Source organism: Anabrus simplex, chromosome 11, assembly GCF_040414725.1.
Source record: "Anabrus simplex isolate iqAnaSimp1 chromosome 11, ASM4041472v1, whole genome shotgun sequence".
Lineage (NCBI taxonomy): Eukaryota > Metazoa > Arthropoda > Insecta > Orthoptera > Tettigoniidae > Anabrus > Anabrus simplex.
Genome location: NC_090275.1, coordinates 106,902,294 through 106,924,962, shown reverse-complemented (window position 1 = coordinate 106,924,962; position 22,669 = coordinate 106,902,294). Strand labels below are relative to the sequence as shown.

At 39.9% G+C, this 22,669-nt stretch overlaps 1 protein-coding gene across 1 annotated transcript in view; it reads left to right on the top strand.

Annotated features, from left to right (window-relative positions):
- The window catches only part of spri (sprint), a 648,574-nt gene that overhangs the window by 463,060 nt on the left and 162,845 nt on the right, over positions 1-22,669 (top strand). Inside the window, exons 9-11 of the mRNA XM_067155462.2 lie at positions 5,000-6,310; positions 14,020-14,173; positions 21,945-22,396. Coding sequence (XP_067011563.2) covers positions 5,000-6,310; positions 14,020-14,173; positions 21,945-22,396 — 1,917 coding nt within the window. The remainder of the gene's footprint in view (positions 1-4,999; positions 6,311-14,019; positions 14,174-21,944; positions 22,397-22,669) is intronic.

Sequence of the window (22,669 nt, the reverse complement as noted above, 5' to 3'; positions counted from 1 at the left end):
TATACATGAAGTGGTTAAGTGTAAGAAAGGGTCAGGAGGCCTAACTTCGCCACAATAAAGTCGCTTTAATTAAATAATTAATTAATCATCAGCAGGTACGTAAATGGTTAGCGTTGCTCCGTGACAGGTAGAACGCCCACCAGAGTGCATTAGTATTGTTCGTGTTAAGTGTTATCAGGCCTGGTAGGGTATACAAGGGGCGTGAACAGCGTCAGATGTTAAGTGATTACTGTGAATGACATCGAGATGCTGCATATTCCTGTGAGACAGCATTATCAGCACCTGACAGAGTATGATAGGGACCTCATTGTGGGTGTCCGGGTGGTCAAATCGTGCAATATCCAGATTTATGGGGCATTCGGATGCGACATTGGCCCGATGTTGGACTGCATGGGAACGTGAGGGCAGGCATACTCATTGTCAAGGTTCTGGTTGAACACGTCTGACTACCACAAGGAAGGATCGCCGTGGCAATGAGGGCTGAGGTCCCATTCTTCCAATGTTTCGGAGAAGCACAGCAGTGTTACTCCTGGCGACATGTTGTGGGAAACCATTGGGTATGACTTCAGGTTGCAGCGGATTGAGGGAATTCTTATGGCACAACGGTACCTCATGGACATCCTGCGTCTTCATGCGTTACTTCCCATGCGACAGTATTGTGATGCCACTTTTCAACAGGCCAGTGCTTGTTCACACACGGCCTGTGTCTCTATGAACTGTCTGCATGATGTTGAGGTACTCCTGTAGCCAGCAAGATCCTCATATCTGTTCCTGATAGAACATGTGTGGGACCAGCTCGGACGTCATCTCCATCCCAGTACCAGTATCCAGCATATCAAGAATCAGTTACAACAGTTGTGGGCCAGCTTGCTTCAGGAGAAGATACAGCGGCTTTATGACACCTTTCCCAACCAAATCAGTGCATGCATCCAGGCCAGAGGGGTACAATGTCATACTGGTACGTGGGCTTGTTCTGCCAAGTTCTTTGTAAATTTGACTCGATTTTGTAATCACTGAAATAACATCACATACCCACTCAGTACGTGAAGCTTCATTTTGTTTCCTCCTCCCCTTCTGGGTGCTTACATTTTTTTGTCAGGCAGTGTATATTTTCCATCATTCAATACTTTAAAAGGTATAAATTCATATATTAGAATAAGTGTCGGTCTATTTGACCTTCTTCAGCTTTAATGTTCTAATGTATGTATTTAGATCTTTTCTAAGTATTGAATGGTGGGGAATACATATATAATAATCCATTTAAAGGAATAATTATTTTATTCCAGTTACCACATCTGTGGTGAAACATTAATTCCTCCATTTTAAATATGTTCTATTATTGCTCTGTCCACCTTGGTACTTTGTTAAAATTGGGAACAGATGTACCGTTTTCTGACTGAAAAGTAGCTTTCTGGAAGAATGTTTTCTTGAGGGTCCACCTTTTCAATGCATTATATGTTTTTTATTCAATTACATAAATAATGTTACATCATTACTATGTTGTAAGCTAACTGGCCATGTGGTTAGGGGTGCGCAGCTGTGAGCTTGCATCCGGGAGATAGTGGGTTCGAGCTCCACTATCAGCAGCCCTGAAGATGGTTTTTCGTGGTTTACCATTTTCACACCAGGCTGTACCTTAATTAAGGCCACAGCCACTTCCTTCCCACTTCTAGACCTTTCCTATCCCATCGTCACCATAAGACCTATCTGTGTTGGTGCGATGTAAAGCAAATGGGGAAAAAAAAATCTTACGTGGGACATGTTTCACCTATTTTTTAGGCATCTCCAGCTGCCGTTCCTAATCTCTAAGATCAAAATTGCTACTATCCTAGGCTTTGTTTATGATAAAATGCTTTTAAATAGTTTGGCTATTTTTGCTCTGTCTAAGAAAGTTATGTTTACCCGTACTATACATCATATAAAAACATCCTTGACGTGATTGTTACACTTTAAAAAATTTGATTAACACCAGTACAATCATTAAATCATTTTATCGTTAAAAAAAAGCATAGGATCCTAGCAATTTTGATCTTGGATCACTACAGACTCAGCAACTGTTCGAGGTGAGCAAAGCTACAATCTCAATGTTGGAGTAGGAGAAAGTATCTGCAGAAGTGGGAAGCCTTCATAGAAACTCAGCCTATAGAAATCGAAAAAGGTGCAAAATTTAAAGAAAGATAAATGAAAGATGTCATAACCTTCTTAAATAATCGGTGTGGGAATGCTCAGGAGAGTTACGAGGATCTTTTATTCTGCAAGAACTTAATACCAGAACAAACGGGAGGTGAACAGCCAGAAAAAGGATCTGATGTAGGAGAACTACCAGATCCAATGATGAAACAACAGTAAATGTTTAACCCATATGTGCCCATTGAATATTGTCGATCTTATATCGGTAAACCTGAATAATATTTTTGAGGTGCATTGTTTACAGTTCATAACTTGATACTTACTGCTCAGCACGAAAACAAGAATCACTCGTTTTCGCGCCTTATATCGTGGCTGCGTATGAAATATCATTCCATATACGCTCAAGAGGATGAAACTTCCGTCGCGGTGAGTAATATTTTCTTATAATATTGTTACAGTTGAAAGTAAGATCGGACTGTTGTGGAAAACGTAATAACGAAACATGCCTTTAACAGATTTTGAAATCATTTATGGCTGATTTATAGTTGCTTTTGTCTAGCAGAGCAATAAATTTCCACGTCGACATATGTCGACAGTGGGTGTGAATGGGACTGCCTCAGTACTGATATACAATTTTCCTTTACTCTTCTCAGAGTGACCGTCAAGCAGATCGTAATCATCCTAGAGCAATCACAAAACATCCTAGATGCTAATATATACATAAAACAACCTGAAAATGCTTTCCATAGTGACGGGGATAGCGATGATGATGAATCTTGTGGAGATATAAACAGACTCTCTGGTAATCAACTCCGGGCTGATGCTGAACTAGTGTGTACAAAAATAAGTGAAAATGGTACAATGGTAATGCTGAAATGAAATACATAACAGTAATTCAGCCAGCATGTATAATTATGCATAATATGCACATGGGGAGCGTCGATCAATTGGATCAAAATGTATCTTGTCACCGCATCAACATCAAAAACAAGAAATGATACTGGCCTCTAATTGTGTTCCTTCTGAACGTCTCCATGGACAATGCATGGCAACTTTACCGTTTGACCCTAATTTAGACCTTCTCGGTTTCACACGCTACATCGTTAGGACATATATCCTATCTCGTGCCGCTACACGTCCTAACTCATGAAGACCGAGTACGAAAATATCTTCACGCGTGTTGCCAGAAGTGCGTTCCGATGGGGTGTCCCACTACCTCGAAACAAGAGGGAAGCAAGTGCGGTGCGCTCACTGTGGTAAAGCTACCAGGAAACAGTGCAAAAATGTAACGTTGGCCGCCACGTCCTTTGCTTCGAATCATTTCACTCGCGCTAATCCAGACCAGATGAAGAGAAGCAGAGTGTAACCTCAAAACGCAGACTAAACTGTTTTGAAATTCTACTTGTAGTTTTCCTTTTTTGCTATTTTCAGAGTGATCATACTTGCTCAAAATTTGGTATTGTGTGTATATAACAAGTACTATAAACATACGAATATCTTCCTTTTGTTTTGAAACAGTATGCATTCTAAATTGAGGCGAAACTGTTCCTCATTTATGTTTTGAATCACGTTTGTTAAATATTTTCTGCTTATTCAACACTTATGTGACTAATATTCACTAACTGATTAATTATTACTTTCATATAAGCTTAAAATGCGAAGAAAAGTTCCTTTTTTGAGCATGTCTCTTACCCTACCCGTTCATGCTCACTGTCGAGATATGTCGACACGGTAAATCTCCGCGAAAATATGTTAATGAAACCTAAAATCATCATAAGACTTTCATTTAGGTTACAAACATCTGTACTTTCGAAATATATCGCAATATTCCACAGAAAAATAATTTGGGCAGATATGGGTTAAGTGAAAAAAGAAACCCAATAGTTTATCACAAAGACAGAAAGAATCATGAAATCATTATCATCATTATGTGTCATTAGTAATTAGTTTGCTGGGCTGAGTGGCTCTGACGGTTGAGGCTCCGGCCTTCTGACCCCAACCTGGCAGGTTCGATTCTGGCTCAGTCTGGTGGTATTTGAAGGTGCTCAAATACATCAGCCTTGTGTTGATAGATTTACTGGCACGTAAAAACTCCTGTAGGACAAATTTCCGGCACCTCGGCGTCTCTGAAAACCGTAAATGTAGTTAGTGGGACGTAAAGCCAATAACATTATTATTATTATTATTATTATTATTATTATTATTATTATTATTAGTAGTAGTAGTAGTAGTAGTAGTAGTAGTAGTAGTAGTAGTAGTAGTAGTAGTAGTAGTAGTAGTAGTAGTTAGTTTAGTTTTATTCACTTTGTGTTCCTTTCATGAAGAATCATAGTACTAACAAAAACATTTACGTGTATTCATCTGTATTTTTTCTAGTGAAGAAGTATGGTAATTCTGATAAACTTTAGTGATTGATTTATATTATTCAGTATTAGTTATTAATAATAATGTCAATAAACACACTTGTATAAAATGCCTTGATTTATTATCCCTTATGTTTGCCATCTTGAATAGTTATCTGCAGTTCCAAATACCATTAAGTACTACCTACACAACCGAACCCTGTTAAGTCCAACATAAAAATACCTGATTACAAATAAACTACCTAAGTATGATTTCAGCACTATATGTAGATCAGAGGAGAGTAAAATACCCTATAATAAAAGCATATGAAAGAGTATTAGGAAACAAATGACCTGTAAAATTTTGTTCAAACGACTTACCAGGTTTTGGAAATGTGCAACTCATATGTCCTTTAAAAATCCAAGTTAGGTGCTTCATGCAGTATGTGGTAAAATAGTTTTCTCATGTTACATTGCTGTGTTCCTCAATGGCAGGTGTGTTAAAAATACTGTAATTTTTATTTCAGGTGCACGCTCGGCTGCAAATAGTCCAGCTCAAGTGGTATCTCCGCAAGGTTCTGGCATGACTACTGTGGAGTCCTCTTCTTCCATCTGTTCAGCCAGGACAGGTCCCCCGGCTCTCCCTGGGGCTGGGAAAACGCCTCCACCTCCGCCTCCCCGCTGGGCCAAGCCTACAAGTCTGTCGTCTTCGTCATCAGGCCAGAACTTCACTGTGACTACAACCGTTACTTTTAGTGTAAATAATTCTACTCCTCCTCCTCATGTTGAAGTGTCGTGCGTTCAAGTCACCCCCAAACGACCTCAGCTCGAACTCGAAGGTCTTCAGACTCTCTCTTCCCACGCTGGTAGTACGACAGAGCAGCGTCCTGGCAGTGGCCCTCGGCTTCACCAGGTGATGTCGCCCACTGGAGCCGGGCCCACCTCAACACCGCCTAGCGACCCCAAACAACCGGTTCAAGGGCGCGTAAAGAAGCACCGCCCGAGTCATACACGACAAACATCTGTTAAGGAATCTCACCACTATCGTGAATCAGATATTCTCGATTCACCTACAGTGTATTATCGCAGTTCAGTGGCAGACAAAGTCAGTGACTATGAAGATATCTGGGGACCAGAGGTACTCTCTACCTTTAAACCAGTGGCTGCCAGATCTTCTCCATTTTCTTCTCCTGAAGACATCAGCAGCAGTAGTGGGGGGAATAAGAGAACTCCCGATCTCTTGGAGCGTGTGGGGACACCAGTGTCAGCGAGCTGTATGTCGTTAAATTCTGTGAATGCTGGCCAGAAAGAATCTCATAGAAATAGACTAGGTTTAATAATCCCACCTCCTCCTAGCAGTGGAAATGGTTCGAATGCAAACTCTCCAGCGGAAGAGAACCAGCCTTTGTCTACTCCTAAGCAAGGTAGTCCTTTTTATGCTGAACCTGCAGATGCTTTGAGACAGGCTGCCTTGGTTCCCAGAAGGCGCCCAAAACCACCTCAGCAGCTTTTCCCTGCTGGACCTCGCAGTCATCGCCATTCGGACCCTACCCTGTTGCAGCAGTGGCCCGTCATGTCGTACCATGGAGGCTGTGGACTCGAAAGGATAGACTCATCTGACGAACTGCCACCGGTGACAGCAGCTCTGTCTTCATCTGTGGATAATCTGTCTGTGTTGCGTAGCTCAGCAGCGAGGAATGGACTTCCACCAGGTCCTCAGGGACACAACCGACCCCGTGGGAAACCTGTACAACCACCGAGAGTGAGACCGGCACATGGACATGGGAAATCTTTCAATGATACATCATGGGCTGTTGACTCAAGCTGGGAATTCATAGGTAAACTCTTTCATACAATTACATTTTTTAATTGACATTTACTGTAGATAATTGTGTTTCTGTAAGTAATGGGGTAGTTTAAGATTTGATCCATCTGTCATTGGCTGTTCTTTATTGTACAGGATTTCAACTCTACAGTAGTTGGCCATATTCGTTGAATGTTTCAACGTCATTGAAAAGGGAAAAATTCATTCACAGATAATATTGCACTATGATTGATTGCTTGTATTTTATGAAGATTTGATGGGAGAGTGCTGGTACTTATAGAAATTCCTTACACAAGTTATGTATAGAAAGGTGCCCTCCTCCCTTCCCTTCCACACAAATGGTGCTACAGCGCTGATGGATCTTCGCCTACCACTATACTAACAACATTCAGCAGGAATTACTCGGCCTAAATACACTCATACTTACACTAGACCAATGACAGCAATACTAAACAGTCACCTTAGTCAGTAAGGGTCCTTGTTTATCAGTCTCACTTATTAACATTACATCACCATGTGGTGAAGCTGCATACAGCCCTGCTACCACATGCGCTGTATGACTAGTATTGCACCTACCTTTAAAATAAAGGCCCTGTACTTCTGGTGCCAATTTATGCCTTTATTGTACAAACCCTTGCGTTCTTGTTTTTTCCTCTTCAAATATCACAAGTCCTCTTCATAGACCAGGACATCTGTTCATCCATTTAACATTTTTTTTTTAAATGCTATTTTTTGGGGCGTCGACCTAGAAAGATCTTTTGTCCTTACTTGCACCATATGTTAGCAACCTGCGTGTATTTGGAAATTGCGGAAGTGTAAAGTGTTGAATGTGAGGAAAGGAACGTTAAGGATGACACAGACACCCAGTCCCCAGGCCAGGGATATTAATCGTTTACAATTAATAACCCCTGGCCCAGCCAGGAATCGAACGTAGGGCCGCCGGGTGACAGGCGGACGCATTGCCTCCTACACTGCGGGGTCGGACTCCATTTAACATAGTGAAACTGTTTCAGTCTACATTTTCACCTTTATTTCTTTCCACATGTCTTCATTTCTCAATCAGTTCGTCATTGTCTTCTGTAACTTACTTTTCAAAAATATTATTTTTGTTGCCAGTATTCCATTTTTATCCTTCTTTGTCACTGGCCAGGTCTTAGCTTCGCATATTATATTATTTCTTTAGCCTTCATCTGGATACGTATCTTTGTAGCATTTTGAAAACCAACAACCTGTTTTCCAGTCAGTGACCGGGTCAGGGATGAAACGAATGAAGCCCTCAACTTGCCGCGAGAATAGGAATTGTGCTGGTTGCCGAAGCCTGTCGCACTCATCTGGGGCAATGATTAATGACTGACAGATGAAATGAAATGATAGTGGAGAGTGTTGCTGGAATGAAAGATGACAGGGAAAACTACAGTACCCAGAGAAAAACCTGTCCCACCTCCACTTTGTCCAGCATAAATCTCACATGGAGTGACCGGGATTTGAACCACGGAACCCAGCGGTGAGAGGCTGACGCGCTGCCATCTGAGCCACGGAGTCTTTGTAGCATAGTGATAGAAAATGCCTCTAGTTGCTTCCTTCTGCAGTTGAAAGTATTGACAAAAGAAAGGGAAGAGCTACGAAGGAAATGAAAATCAAGGACTCTCTGATGGTGATTATTGTTTTAGGAGGAAGTACTGCGAGGCAGCCATCCTCTATTAATACTGATCAGAGAGAAAAAATTGAAGAGGTCCAACAGTTCTAAAAACGATGGTATCAGACAAAGGAAGACGAGAGCCACGAAGGGCGAATAGATGAAAGATGCCCTAGGCCTCAAACATTCTAATACTGTCGGTGTTGGAAAAGAACACAAGCTGACCGAGGCAGGTCGGATAGGATGAATGAAAGTGAGGAGCCTGGCAGGAGTAAGTGGAAGCAATGCTAGGACTCTAGTGAGGGCTCCACAGTTTCCAGCCCATGCTCCCAAGCTACGAGCCCCTGGGGCAGAGAAAAACTCTTTAGAACACAAACACAGAAAACAAGGTGAAATTCTTTACATTTCGCAGAGAACTTTGCTCCACATCTTGACTGTTCACAAGGAAGACTTCTCCAATAATGAAGGTTTGAATTTGTGCTTTACCGTTGGTCTGTAGTAGGTGGTATTCTGATTCGTCACCAGATGGCTCACTGTAAGCTAGCATTCCAAGTAGAAGCTGATGACACCATCTGTGTTTCTTGTTACACCGTATGTGAATTGTGAAATAACAGGAAGGTCATCAGGTGAATCAGGGACAAATATGGTAAAGATATAGAAATAAAAATAATAAAATAAAGTGCATAATAAACTTGCAGGATAGAAGAACAGAACAGAGCCGAAGAATGGAAAGAAAGTCTGTAGAAAAAACAGAGGATAATGAGTATGAGTCGGTCGAGGAGGGGGTGAGGGCATAACAAGTGTACACACGTTGTGAAGATTTGATACTTAAGATATAGCCTGGAATGAACCATCTGGTGATGAGGAACATACGCATGCCAAAAACACCGAAACAAAATAACAACACTGAAAGGATAGGGAAGAGCACAACCTACGTAAATCCCTGATGGCGGGCAACCAGTTATTACTTACTTGATAGCCAGTGTCCCTGTTGAAACTGTTAGTATTTTTACGTATTTCCACAGCTGCCCATATAATTCCTACACCTGTAGTGTTTACTGTGGGTAAGAGCTCGAACATCTTGAAACATGACATCATGACCTAACAATAGTGCACGGTCAGCTATTACTGACTTGTCTGGTTGGTTGAGACGGATATTTCTTTGGTGTTCCTTGATGCGAGTCCCAATGGACCAGCATGTTTGGCCATCCCACAATTACAGGGAATTTTGTACACCCTAGGGTTTAATAGTGGGGACAATTAATCCCTGCTTTTACCTAAACAGTGAGCAATTTAAGTGATGGTGCCTAACACGGTTTTTATATTGTGTGCGTGGAGGACCTTGGCAATTCGATCTATGGTATTTTGAATGTAAGGCAGGTAGGTAGGTCCCTTCACTTCTTCTTTCTATGAGCTCTGCTTAGTCATCCCTCTGGGATGCAGGGCTCTATGAATCTGTACATCATAGTAACCATTACCCTTGAACGTGAATTGGAGTGTGTCCATCTCTTCCTGGATATTAGATGGCTCACAAATTTGTGTTGCCCTCGTGGTAAGCGCCGTGAAAATGCCCCAGTTTTGTGCTGAATGGTGTTGAGAATCTTCATCAGACAACAATTTGTATGGGTAGGCTTACAATAGACAGTGTGTCCTAAGGAACTGTCCAGTTTCTTACTAGAATATACAAGGAAGGAAGGCATCCATCAGACTCGGATCTCCATAGGGCTCCACTTAGGGCTGTCATCCAGGTAGCAGGTTCCCTATCAGTTGTTTGCTTAGTCTTTTCTTAAATTGTTGCAGAGATCTTGGAAATTGTACTGTATTCACAGTTTTCTGATTCAACAACTTTTTAGTTAAGGTATTGCATCAGTTGACTCATTTACTCACTGTCCTGATGATCATGTGATTCGATGATTGGAGTCTTGCACAATGATGTGACATATGAACTGAGAGAAAGTGGTTCTTCCCAATATAGTATATCCTGAGCATGACTTATAGGGTAATTGAATTAAATGTTGAATGTCAACTAAGTTATTTTACTAAGATTCATTAAACTAATAAACAGAATAACCTAATAAATAGCCTACTACTTACTAGCTACTTTGTAATTATTGTCACAGAACAAAATACTTACCGATGACAATATTTAACGTGGAAGGGAGAAGCCCACTCCAAGAGTAGATTCATCAAAAGGCTGGGAACAAGTACTCACCTAAAGCTTTAACCCTCCTTACCATGTCATGTGAAATGAGCCACACCATTAAAGTTAAAAGATTTTAATCAACACATTAATACCTACAGATGCAATTAAAATTCTACTAAGTAAATGAAGAAATATCTTGTCAATTAAAATTAATATTGTGAAACAATTAAAATCAAAAGTTGAAATATTTCTTAGATCAAGATAAAAATTCAAGGTTGAGGTACCTCAAAACAACCTTAACTATGTCCCTAATCTATTATTATTATCACTATTATCATTGGAGTGTGTACAGTATCCGGAACCTCAGAATTAGAACAGGCCTTGGTTAACGAGGCAAGGAATATTGTTAAATAAAAATGAATGCACAATCAACTGGCAATATAAAAAAACTGACTAGCACAATTAATTCAATAAATAGGATCCACATTTAACTGACTAGCTAGCAGAATAAATGACATAGTCATTAAGCACAATTCCATCCATGAGTAATACAGTTGAACCTGCTTTATACGTAACTCTGTTCTACGTAATTCGTATTTGTACGTAATTTCCTTTAGGTCCCGGCAAAATATAATATAAAAGCGCGTTAATTAAACCTTATTTATACGTAATCCGTTTTATACGTAATTCGCTGTTATACGTATTAAGTGCCAGTGAAATATAATTGAGTTTTGCATAATTGCAATGAGAATGTACTTCTTAAAAAGAAACTACTGTACTTACGAAGTTTCCTCTTTGCCGGCGTAGGTGGAAGTAGAGCGATCGGGTTTCGGTGCTGAAGCAGAACACAAAGAGTTTCGCCGATTGACATTGTTGACCCTTACTTACTGGCGGCTTAACAAAGGCGAGTCCCATTCCCTCCCCCACTACCTTCATCGTTTTCGACACACCGCCAAAGATTGAGATACATAAGCAAAGTGGGTGGTTTTGGTGCGGAACCAACATAAAATACAGTAAATTTGTTTGAATATGAGAATTTCTTTCGTGGGAACAACAGCAAATTTCAAAGTATCGTCGCCATAAGACCTATCATTGTCGGTGCAACGTAAAGCAACTTGCAAAAAAAATTCAAAGAGCATTATAGAAAAATGCTGGTTCAACATTTAATAACACTGAGTGATGCAATAAATGAACCTCTCTCCATTAATTTGCTAAAAGCCATGGATTTTATTTCGGCTGCCTGGAAGCAGGTCTCATCCTCCACAACCAGCAACTGTTTCCGCAAACCTGGTGTCTTACCAGAAGAGGCTGCCTCTAATGATGATTATGGGGACGAAGTTTTGTCTAACAATGAGCTAACGCTACCGGAGGGTATAGAATTCGATACTTTTGTGCTTTTCGATGATAATATGGCTGTATGTGGAGAACTACCGGATGAAGAGATTATTGCTGATCTATGCCAACACGCGGCGCTTGAATCTTGACACCTAAACTGAGTGAAGTGTTAAGTGCAGTCAAAGTGTGTAGGCATTACATCAGTGCGAAGAGTTGTAGTGAAAATGCTTTGAATTCATTACTAAGTTTGCTAAAGGAGATTTATATTCTTAATGCAAGAAAAGTGAAACAGGCCGAACTATCTGATTTCTTTAAGGCTGGACCAAGTTCAAAATAATATTTTCTGTCTTAATTTATTTATTATTTGCAAGGATTTACACATGTAGGTCTATTCCATTGTTTTTTCAGTAAATATGTGATGTATTGCATAAGTCTGATTTCTAAGTAATTCTGAGTTAAAAGTAGTTTCTTCTCTTCCCCTCGATATACGTATAAGTCAGGTTCAACTGTATTCAAAGACAGTCATCTATTTTTCAACAAAAAGGAGGGCAGAGAAAAAACAAAAACAAATCATCATCAAACAAACTCGTAAGCGGGCAACCAGCCATAATAATAGGCAAGGCAATAGGCTTAGAGAAGAATGCCACAAAATGCATTTGTAAATTTTTAGGCCTACACTCATCATGCGATGTTCACATAACACCTTGAATAAACTTTAACCTCAAATTAGAATCATGATATAGCTTTTAAAACTTACTAGAAGGGATGATTACTGAATTAAGGTTATCATTTTAGCACATTTTAAGGATTCCAAACAGAATAATTGCGAATTACAGGTTTAGCATATCTGCCGATCACACGGCCACTGGAATCAGTTCCACACATAAATTTTAACTCACAGCACACAAAAAGGTTACATATTTACCTTGAGGTTCGGACTACAACACTACCTGATTAAATATGAAAATTAAATAAACTAGTTTACCACATGGGCACGTGAAATTGATTTGCCCTAAAAAAAAAAGGAAATATTCGTGGTAATTCAAATAATAACGGAGAGTTTCGACTTGAAGGAAACATCTTGGAAAGACGAAAACCTACAGGGTTTTTTTATCCAGGATCAAAAATCCTTCTTGCATACATTCTTTTCTGCCACACAACCCAATCTGCTTCTGATTCAGAAACCATCTTGCTCGACTACAAAGGTCATAATTCACTTGTTCAGTTCAACTATTTGTCTCATTGTTGGAGTTCCGACTGGCAGCCGCGTGGAGCGCCACCAACTGGCTGGGTCTTTATTAACGAGGAACACCAACAGGCTGCGCAGCGATAAACACTCGTTTCAATTCATAATGTGACACAAATTTCAAATTACTTGAAAAAGGAGTTAAAGTTCCTTAATAATGCCTCAATTATGCTTTTCAACTACCTTTTTAAAAAGTCAAATAAATCCAACTATTATTTTCAAATGAGCTGAGAATGAGAATTCATTATAGGGTAAAATTCTTTCCATGAGCCATGGTTCTGCATGACCGCCCTCAGCGGAAGTTCGGCTCCTCACCAATGTCCAGTGTGATAAAGATGTTGATTCCCATAGGGAGCTGGAAAATTTATAATGTCCAATAACGGACCAACTATATTGGTATTATTAATGTCCAGTGTTCCGATAACGAACCGCGTGTATGCTGTGTCTCACTAATCCATGAGTGCTCCACTCAACACTGTCTGCTGCAGGTCAGCTGAATTGTGTGCCATGAGCTTGCCATTGCTGTGATTTGATTCACCCAGACAGTTGAATCAATCGATACAATGCTTCAAATCATACACTCAGTAGCCAACACTGTTTCTCTGTAGCTTCTCTTCTCATTTTGTTGAACTTTGCCACACAAGTATAATATATTGTTATCCATGAACACAGACCACTGAGTATGTTTCGAACACTTTTATTCTTTAAATTTATTTGTTAGATGTCAATACTGTTACCAATGACAAGAATAAAAGTATTGACATTTGAATCCTTTTCTCTGGCACTATAGATTAGAATATTGTACGTGACATTGAGACACCTCATCTGTCATTGGTGCCGCACAGTGCAGCAGGATGGATGACCGACCTTTAGGTGATCATTAGTTTATTAGCAATGAGGGTGAAACCACGGGAGACTAGAAATGCTGTACCGGGCGAGTTGGCCATGCGGTTAGGGTCACGCAGCTGTGAGCTTGCATCAGGGAGATAGTGGGTTCGAACCCCACTGTCGGCAGCCCTGAAGATGGTTTTCTGTGGTTTCCAATTTTCACACCAGGCAAATGCTGGGGCTTTACCATAATTAAGGCCATGGCCGCTTCCTTCACACTCCTAGGCCTTTCCTGTCCCATCGTCGCCATAAGACCTATCTGTGTTGGTGCGACGTAAAGCAAATAGCAAAGAAAATGCTGTTTTTATTTATTAATCCTTAAATAACATATAATTTCAGAAATGGAGTAGCGTTACTTGCATTTTTCTGTCCTTGTGTGTTTGAGGAGAGCATAAGTCTGCTGCAGGCTGTGTCTCTTGTTCATATAATTATTGGATTTTAGTTAATTAATTTTCATGCTGGTGTGCACTTCAGGTAATGATGACGAGCTTTGTGAAGACGACGAGGAGGAGGGTGAGGAACGAGAAAGAAGGTTCCCTTCTTTGGAGCAGCAAGAGAATCAGCTTGAGGATGGGGATGTCAGCAGTCCGGGAGGCAAGATCACTGTCCATGAGCTGATAGCGCAAAGGTGGGACATTATTCTTGTAATACATTAAAGTATAGAAAGTGTTATGTTTTGTATAGAAAGCAGTTTGTATAAGCATGCGTGGATAGAGTACACATAAAATAAATACATTGAAAAAGAGTTTTCTGCTGTAGCCTTTGCCAGTGGAGGATCCATGTCTGCATGCATGGTAAGTTGCTGCTCTTGCATCTGTTTCCCATACATACACAGTATGTATGTATTTCTTACCTGAGTATTTATTTTTGTGTTGTGTTGTGTTTTGTTGTGTTAGATGAGGAGGAAAATGCAGGATTATCAGTCAACATCACCCTAGTATGTTCCTGAAGGTGCAGGGACCGAGCTCGATAGCTACAGTCGCTTAAGTGCAGCCAGTATCCAGTATTCGGGAGATAGTAGGTTCGAACCCCACTGTCGGCAGCCCTAGTTTCCCATTCTCACACCAGGCAAATGCTGGGGCAGTACCTTAATTAAGGCCACGGCCGCTTCCTTTCCACTCCTAGCCCTTCCCTGTCCCATCGTCGCCATAAGACCTATCTGTGTCGGTGCAACGTAAAGCAACTAGCAAAAACAAAAGGTGCAGAGTGTGCTCATAGGATCTTTGAACACTTTTTTGATCACTTGAATGTCTTCAGGATCCCGGGCAGTGATCTGTAAATCCTTATTAATGGTGTCCTTCTACTTTGCTTTTACCACGCACATGGTTGTTGGATATATATAGGGTGGTAAGTGGTTTTGGCAACTGTGAAGAGTTCCACCTTCAGGACATGGCCAAGTGAGGGGAGCCAGTTTTCTCTCATCTTTTTGTTTAATTGATGACACACTGAATTGCTTCTGAATGGTGGCATTAGTGTCATAGTCACAGAGAGAGATACCCAGTTTGCATCTCCATGCCATGCAGTCTCTGTCATTGCTGCCCAACACTTGGTGCAACATAGAGCAGTAGGATGGATGACTGACCTGTAGATAATTGGATTGGCATTCAACTGTCACAGAGAGCGCATCCAGGCAGCATGACTCTTGCTCGCACATTACCACTGATGCTACTAACACTTTGAAGATGGGAATCAAGATATTAGAAAATGTCCACATTTTTCTAACAGTTGTCTAACAGTTGTCCATTGATTTGAAGGGTTCCAATACTTGTAAAAGTCTCCAAACCATTTGGTTGGATGTTCAGGTGGGGTCTGAAGTGGCTAATGTGGTCATTCCAATACTGGACTCTTCAGTTCATCAGTTCAGCAAGCATGATGCCATTGGTGTTGAGCATGATCCAGGATTCCCATGTGATGGTGTCCGTGACCACAATGAACAGAACTGGTGGCATTGCTGAGCCTTGATGCACTCCAACAATTACTAGAAAACTATCAGCAAGGCCATCCGAGCATTGCACACGGCTACTGGTGTTCTTGTAGAGCATTTTCACCCAGTCAATGAGTCTCTCAGGCACACTGGGTTAACGGAGAGCATACCAGATCAGCTAAAGTGGGATGCGATCAGAAACTTTCTCTAAATCGAAGAATGTCATGTGTGGTGGTTGGATCTTCTGTTAGTGTTTCTCCTTGACTGGACGGGCTGTAAAAAGTGGCATTGATCATTCCTTTAACAAAACCACATTGGTTGGTGGTAAGTTGAACTGTGCTGCAAATTTGCTGATTGAGAATTCTTTCAAGGATCTTCATATGAGACAGGAGGCATATTGGTTATGACTCAGTGTTAATAATAATCTAAGAAGAAGCATACTGAATGAGGGTACTGGCTAAGAGAAAGGGGAGGATGATGAAGGGTGTTGACAGAATGTCAGCAATCTGCCCAGCATTACACCCAGTAGTGGTGAAACTGCATAATGTTAAAGTAAACCGATAGCTCCCTCTTGGTAAGTCTGTTACACAAATGGAAGCCATATATTGTACTTCTGATTTAGTCAGGCTAGGATGAAGTCTCCATTGATGCTTTCATGGCCCGTACTTATAGACATGATATAAGCTTTTGGGCTTATGCTGTGTCAAGAAAATAAGGTTAAATTCTTTACGTTTCGCAGAGAACTTAGCTCCGCATCATCAGAAAGAAATCTCGATTGTCCACAAGAAAGGCTTTTCAAACAATGAGGTTTGAATTTAGACGTTATAATAGAAGTGGAAATGGTACATTCATTCATCACCAGATGGCTCCCCGGATGCAGTACAGCGCTAGCGTTCGAAGCGGAAGCTGACGGAACCATCAGAATCAGTCTGAGAGGGTCACATAACATAACAGGCGTACGCACATATGAAGGTATGACATTGACACAACCCTGGAATGAAACATCTGGTGATGAGGAACGTACGAATTTGGAAAACACCAAAATGAAATAATAGTAGTGAAGGGACAGGGAAGAGAACTACCTACATAAATCCTTAATGGCTGGCTACCATGTATTACTTAATTGATAGCCAGTGTCCCTGTTGAAATTGTTAGGATTTCTACATATTTCCACAGCTTCCCGTATAATCTTGGACCTGTAGTGTCTAGTGTGGGTAAGAGCTCGAGCATCTTGGAACATGACATCATGACCCAATGATAGAGCGTGCTCAGCTCTCAGTTCTCTGTGAAATGTAAAGAATTTCACCTTATTTTACTGACACAGCGTAAGCCCAAAAGCCTATATCATGACCAAAACTGTTGTTTGATGTAAGAATTGAAAGACAATTATTGTTTAAGGAGAAATACTAGTGGGCAACCAAATTTAACCAAAAGAGTAGTAGAAAGATCTCTGATCATTTGAAGATTGAACTTATTGACACAATATAGGGTAAAGCACTAAGTTCCAAAGAGAAAAAGAGTTGACGAATGGTGATTGAATAGGATTACGTAGGGTCCTCTCGATCATGGTGGGTACTTTTGTAAGAGAAGTACAACTGTGCAAGTATATGCTCTTACCACTAATCTGAAGAGAAAAAGGAAGAGATCTGACACTTTGAAGAATGAAGGTATTGGCAAAAGGAAAGGAAAGGCCTCAGGATGCATGAAAATAAAACAAACTTTATAGGCCTTGCATACCAAATACCTTTGGGGTCAGATAAGAAAAATGAAACAGAGGATCCTGTCACAGATACAGCAAGGGGACCATGAGAGCCAACCTATGCATCCACATTCAGAATCCCTGGTGTCTCCTTTTATTCCCCTCTTAAAACAGGCAGAGGATGCAACAGGGGTCATCAAAGGAGTAAAGTTGTGCTTAAAGTGAAGAGGAGAAAATGTGTTCATGATGATTAGATTTCAATCAGGATAATCTCTGGAACGGGTTCGGACTACCCCAATGTACTGGCTACTATACCTCTCTAATATTGCTCCACCAGATCTGCAGCATTCAAAACGCAATGCTTCTGGAGTACAATAAGATCTGGCAAACATTCTCTGCCTATCCACAGGGACTTCAAGGACCTTTGCAGTGGTAGAATAAAATTCCACCACCCTTCGATCATCACAGGCAAGGAGCTGTAAGAAACAGATTTTAGTGTAAATGAGAGATGGAGAAAACAATGGACACGAAACTCGAGGGCGGTTCAGGCTGCTCAATCCAAGTCGTACTCCAAGAGGCTTTGTTCTACCTCAACAGGACTGAATTGATTTTGCAAAACACATGGCTTCTGAAGGTTACCTGATGGTGATTGTGGACCTTTCCACCATATTCTGGATCATGCCAAGGACTACAGGCAAATGTTGTAAATTGTCCACCATCATTAAACCAGTGGGTGAATGTACTTGAAAGTAAGGGTGTATAGTGTAAATAATTATTATTTACATATTTTACGCCCACATTGGAGCATTTAAATCAATACATTTGAGTTAATTTCTTCTTTTTCTTCTCCCAGAACTTTCTCATCCTCTCCGACCTGGAAGCCCTTTGTGTGTCCGATATAGTATATTGTTTCCGTTCAACTGTTTTTAGTTTGAGACTTAAGCTTTTGTTCTTCAAAATCCTCTTCTCTTTTCTATCTTTGATATGTTGCCAAGTTATACCCAATTCTTCCAAATCATCCTGAACTTCTTTGAACCAATTATTATTGATTTTATTTTTCAAAAAGTAATCAAATAGTTGTTTCAATATCCTGGTGTCTGGTAATCTTGATATGTGACAGGAAAAGGAAATTCTTCTTTTACGCATTGTAGATATTATTGATTCACATTCATGATAGACAATGTTGTTAGGCAACAATCTCCATTGTCCATCAACTTGGTGTTTTGTATTAATAATTGTTCTAAGAATTCTTCTGTTAGTTTTCTGTAATTTGTCTGTTGTAGATTTTACATTTAATTTGAATAAAGTTTCTCTAGCATATGTTGCCTCTCGTTTAACTATGGAATTATAGTGTTTCAGCTTAGCATTTATCGAAAGAGATTTTTTTTTTTATAGGTTGGCCAGGTAAGTCTTTGTGCTTGTTTAAATTTAGTTGTTCTATGTTCTATTGCTTCTTTTTCATTTGTGTTCCATGATATTATTTCCCCAAGATATTTGAATTTCTGAACAATTTTAATCTCTTTATTACTGTTCAGTTGAATAACTGGTAAATCAACTTTAAAAGTTGGCATCATTTCTGTTTTTTCAAATGAAATTTGTAATCCCATATTTTTGGCTATAATTTCTAGTTGTTCAATTTGAAATTTAGCCTCTTTTATTGTATTTGCAAGTAATGCTAAATCGTCCGCAAAAGCAAGGCAGTTGAGTTTAATACTTCTACCTATCTTGATAGTTGCTTGGCATTTCTTGTTCCATTCACGCATAACCTTCTCCAATGCACAATTAAATAACAATGGTGAAAGTCCGTCTCCTTGTCGAAGTCTAGTTCTTATAGTGAATGATTCTGATAATTCACCTCTAAATTTAACTTTTGCCTTCGTATTTTTAAAAGTCATACGAATGAGGTTAACAAGTTTTTGGTGTAATCCAAATTCTTTAAGGCTTTTTAATAATGATTCATGATGTATTCTGTCGTATGCTTTTTTGAAATCTACAAACATGATGACTAGACCCTTACTTCGAACTCTTTGGTGCTTCATTATCCATTTTAAACTAATGATTTGATTTGGACAGCTTCTACCTGGTCAAAATCCTCCCTGATATTCTCCGAGTTCTTGGTCGAGTTGTTCTTGGATTCTTGTGTGTATAATCTTGGATAAACTCTTGTATGTAATATCAAGCAAGGATATTCCCCGATAATTATTTGGATCGGAGCAATCACCTTTCTTATGCAGCGGGTGGATTATCGCTGCATTCCATTCCTCGGGAAGCTTCTCCATGTTCCAAATGTCAGTGATGTATTTATGTAGGTTTTGAATAGTCTGATCATTAGCATTTCTGCTACTATTTGATTCTCTCCTGCTGCTTTGTAGTTTTTAAGTGCATTAATTGCTTCATTGTAAACTGGTGGTATAATATTTTGTAATGGAGTTTTATTTTTTGGGTTAGGGTCAAATTCTAAATGTTCCACAGGATCCTCACAATTAAGTAACTCTTTAAAGTATTCTGCAAGGATGTTAGCATTATCTTGATTATTGTGTGCCATCTTTCCATTTTTATTCCTTAACATAAAAGTGGGAGGGGGTAAACTTAGATTGATAATGCTTGAATGTTTTGTAATAGTCCCTTGTTTTATGCTGATTGAATGTTTCCGCTATTGTGCTCAGCATTTCCTTATGTTTGTCTTCTGGCATTAATTAGTTCTTCTCGAGATTTTTCTGTTTTCCTCTGTTGATCATTTAACCATGCCTTGTGCCTTGCTTGAATTGCTTTGTCACATTCCCCGTTCCACCACGCGTGTTTCTTTCTCCTTTTAATTGGAGTGATTTCTTCAGCTATGGTTTTAAGTTTGTTGATCATCGTCTCTAATTTGTCATTTAAAGGTGTTTTGGATCTCTCTAAATATATTTTATTATTTATTAAGTAACTGGGATCATACTGTAATAGTGTACATATATTATACATTATTCTTAATTCTGTTTGTAGTCCTATAGTCTTACACTAAATAAATAATAACTGACTGAGCAAGTAGCCAAATTAATTTAATATCTCATGTCTGTGTCATCAGTTGCTGAAGGTAGCCAATCAGATCACTTCGTGGGCAAATTCAAACAGGCTTTGCTAGGCGGTATTGCTAAATCTGCACATGGCTTAAGACAGGCTTTAGAGTACCAATCCCAGAAAAGAACTTCGCCAGGAGAGGGATCACGGACCTCTGAGCTGACAGCATCACACCATAACAACTACATTGTGGAGACACCCATGTTGTGTTTCTGTTTAATGCTGATTTCTTGGAGTCACTCTTAAGCCAATCTTAAGCCATGTGCAGCTTTAATAACACCACTTCACATCGCCCATTTAAATTCCCCCGCGAGCAGTCTGATTGGCTAACCTCGGCAGTTGATGAAATGACAACAGTGCAAGATATAAATTTCATAGTTAGGCCCGTATTGATGGATATGACTTACTTTTTACAAAGAACTTTAGTTTATTGTTTACCTAATCAATACAATTTATTCTCAAAGAGTATTAGTTTCAACCGTACATACTGGTCACCCTCAGCTATTAATAAAAAACTTAGCATTAGGACATCATAAACGAAACAGGGTGGGGGTTAAACCTCCTGAGTTAATGCTACTCTCTTCATGAGTCAGCCCTGAAGATGGTTTTCCGTGGTTTCCCATTTTCACACAGGGTAAATACCAGGGCTGTATCTTCATTGAGGCCACTTCTCTCCCACTCTTAGACCTTTCGTATCCAATAGGGAGAGATCCAGTGACCTTGAAGGATATCCCCTACTAATGCCTTACTTTCATAACACCAGGATATCTTTCATTTTAATGTAACAAAAGAAGATTGTTCCTTCAGTGATACGGCGTTGACAGGCGCATCAACAGTTAATCAGTTTTATTTTCATCAATACTGTGATAGTTTTCTTGTAATGCATATTTCACTATGATCCATGATGGGACTATTAATAGACATTGACCTCTAATGTCATCTTTTTGTCGACACAAGTGCTGTTTTGAAATCATTTTAATTGTCATTAATCTTGTGACCTACTGTTTTTATTCAAATCTACTTGACGATTTATTTTATGTGTTTTTATTTGTAGCCTTAACTCAGGAGTTTACCCCCACCCCCCTCGTTTATGATGTCACTATGTCCTAATGCAAAGATTTTTTATTAATAGCTGAGGATGACCTCTGTGTATGGTCAAAACTGTTTGAGAATAAATTGTATTGATTATAGGTGGACAATAAACTTTTTTTCTGGTGAACCGGGCGAGTTGGCTATGCGGTTGGGTGCGCGCGCCTGTGAACTTGCATCCGAGAGATAGTGGGTTCAACTCCCACTGTCAACAGCTTTGAAGATAGTTTTCCATGGTTTACCATTTTTACACCAGGCAAATGCTGGGGCTGTACGTTAATTAAGGCCACGGTCACTTCCTTCCAACTCCTAGGCCTTTCCTATCCCATCGTCGCCATAAGACCTATCTGTGTTGGTGCAACATCAAGCCAATTGCAAAAAGTTTTTGTAAAAACAGCGCAAGATGTCGAATTATTTTTTTCAAATGATTTTTCAGTATGACCAACCCTCTAACGCTCATATACTCGTTTCATATTTTTTCTGACCACTCTTTGTAATGTCTTAGATACAGTTAATATGTGGTAGCCTTTTATATTCAGTTACTATAGCTTTGTAAATGATGAACAATTTATTGCTTATTTATGAAGAAATTTCCTGGCAAATAACTAAAATTAACTTGTTTTTCAGGCTTCCATCCCTTCGCCTGTCTCCAGAGATGATGTCTCCTAATTCGAATGCTGGACGAACAACATCTCCACTGGATGGTCAGTTACTAGCAGGCATCAGCTCCCGCATATCTTCCTACGACAACGTTGAGGGTCGTGCGAGTAGTAATCCAGATTCTTCATCGTTACACCGTAACGGTGCATCACACGGTGCGAGTGACAACGAGGACACTCAGACGATATTCTCGGAACCGTGGGACAGCTCCCGCTGGGAGAACCTCTTACACATGGGAAACAATGATTCTGCAACGAGTTCTGTGGTTCAAGTGGCGGGCGCTCAGCCCTTGTTAGGGCCCGAGGAGGACGATACCGTGTGCGAACCTCGAACCCCTCAGCAAGTGAACAACTTGCCACCAAATGGACCTTATGTAAACCGTAGTAAAAGCTTCAAGGAAAGACTAGACCCTCTGCTTTGTAAGTACTGTTTCAGTGTTTATTGTCTAATTAGGAGAGTAATATGATTTACAAGTATTGACCTTGTTCTGATTTAACCAGACAACTTACTAACCTGTTATTTCCTTACAGTCTGTCACCACTGACCTGCATTTAAGGTTTTCGCCCAAGTAACAGATTCCGTATTATTTGCTTATGTCGTCTTTCCTTAAATAATTTCAAACATCTCCCTTCATAAATGATATCAATCCCTAATGCTTCCTATAAACAAATATTTGCCCCAATTTGTAATTC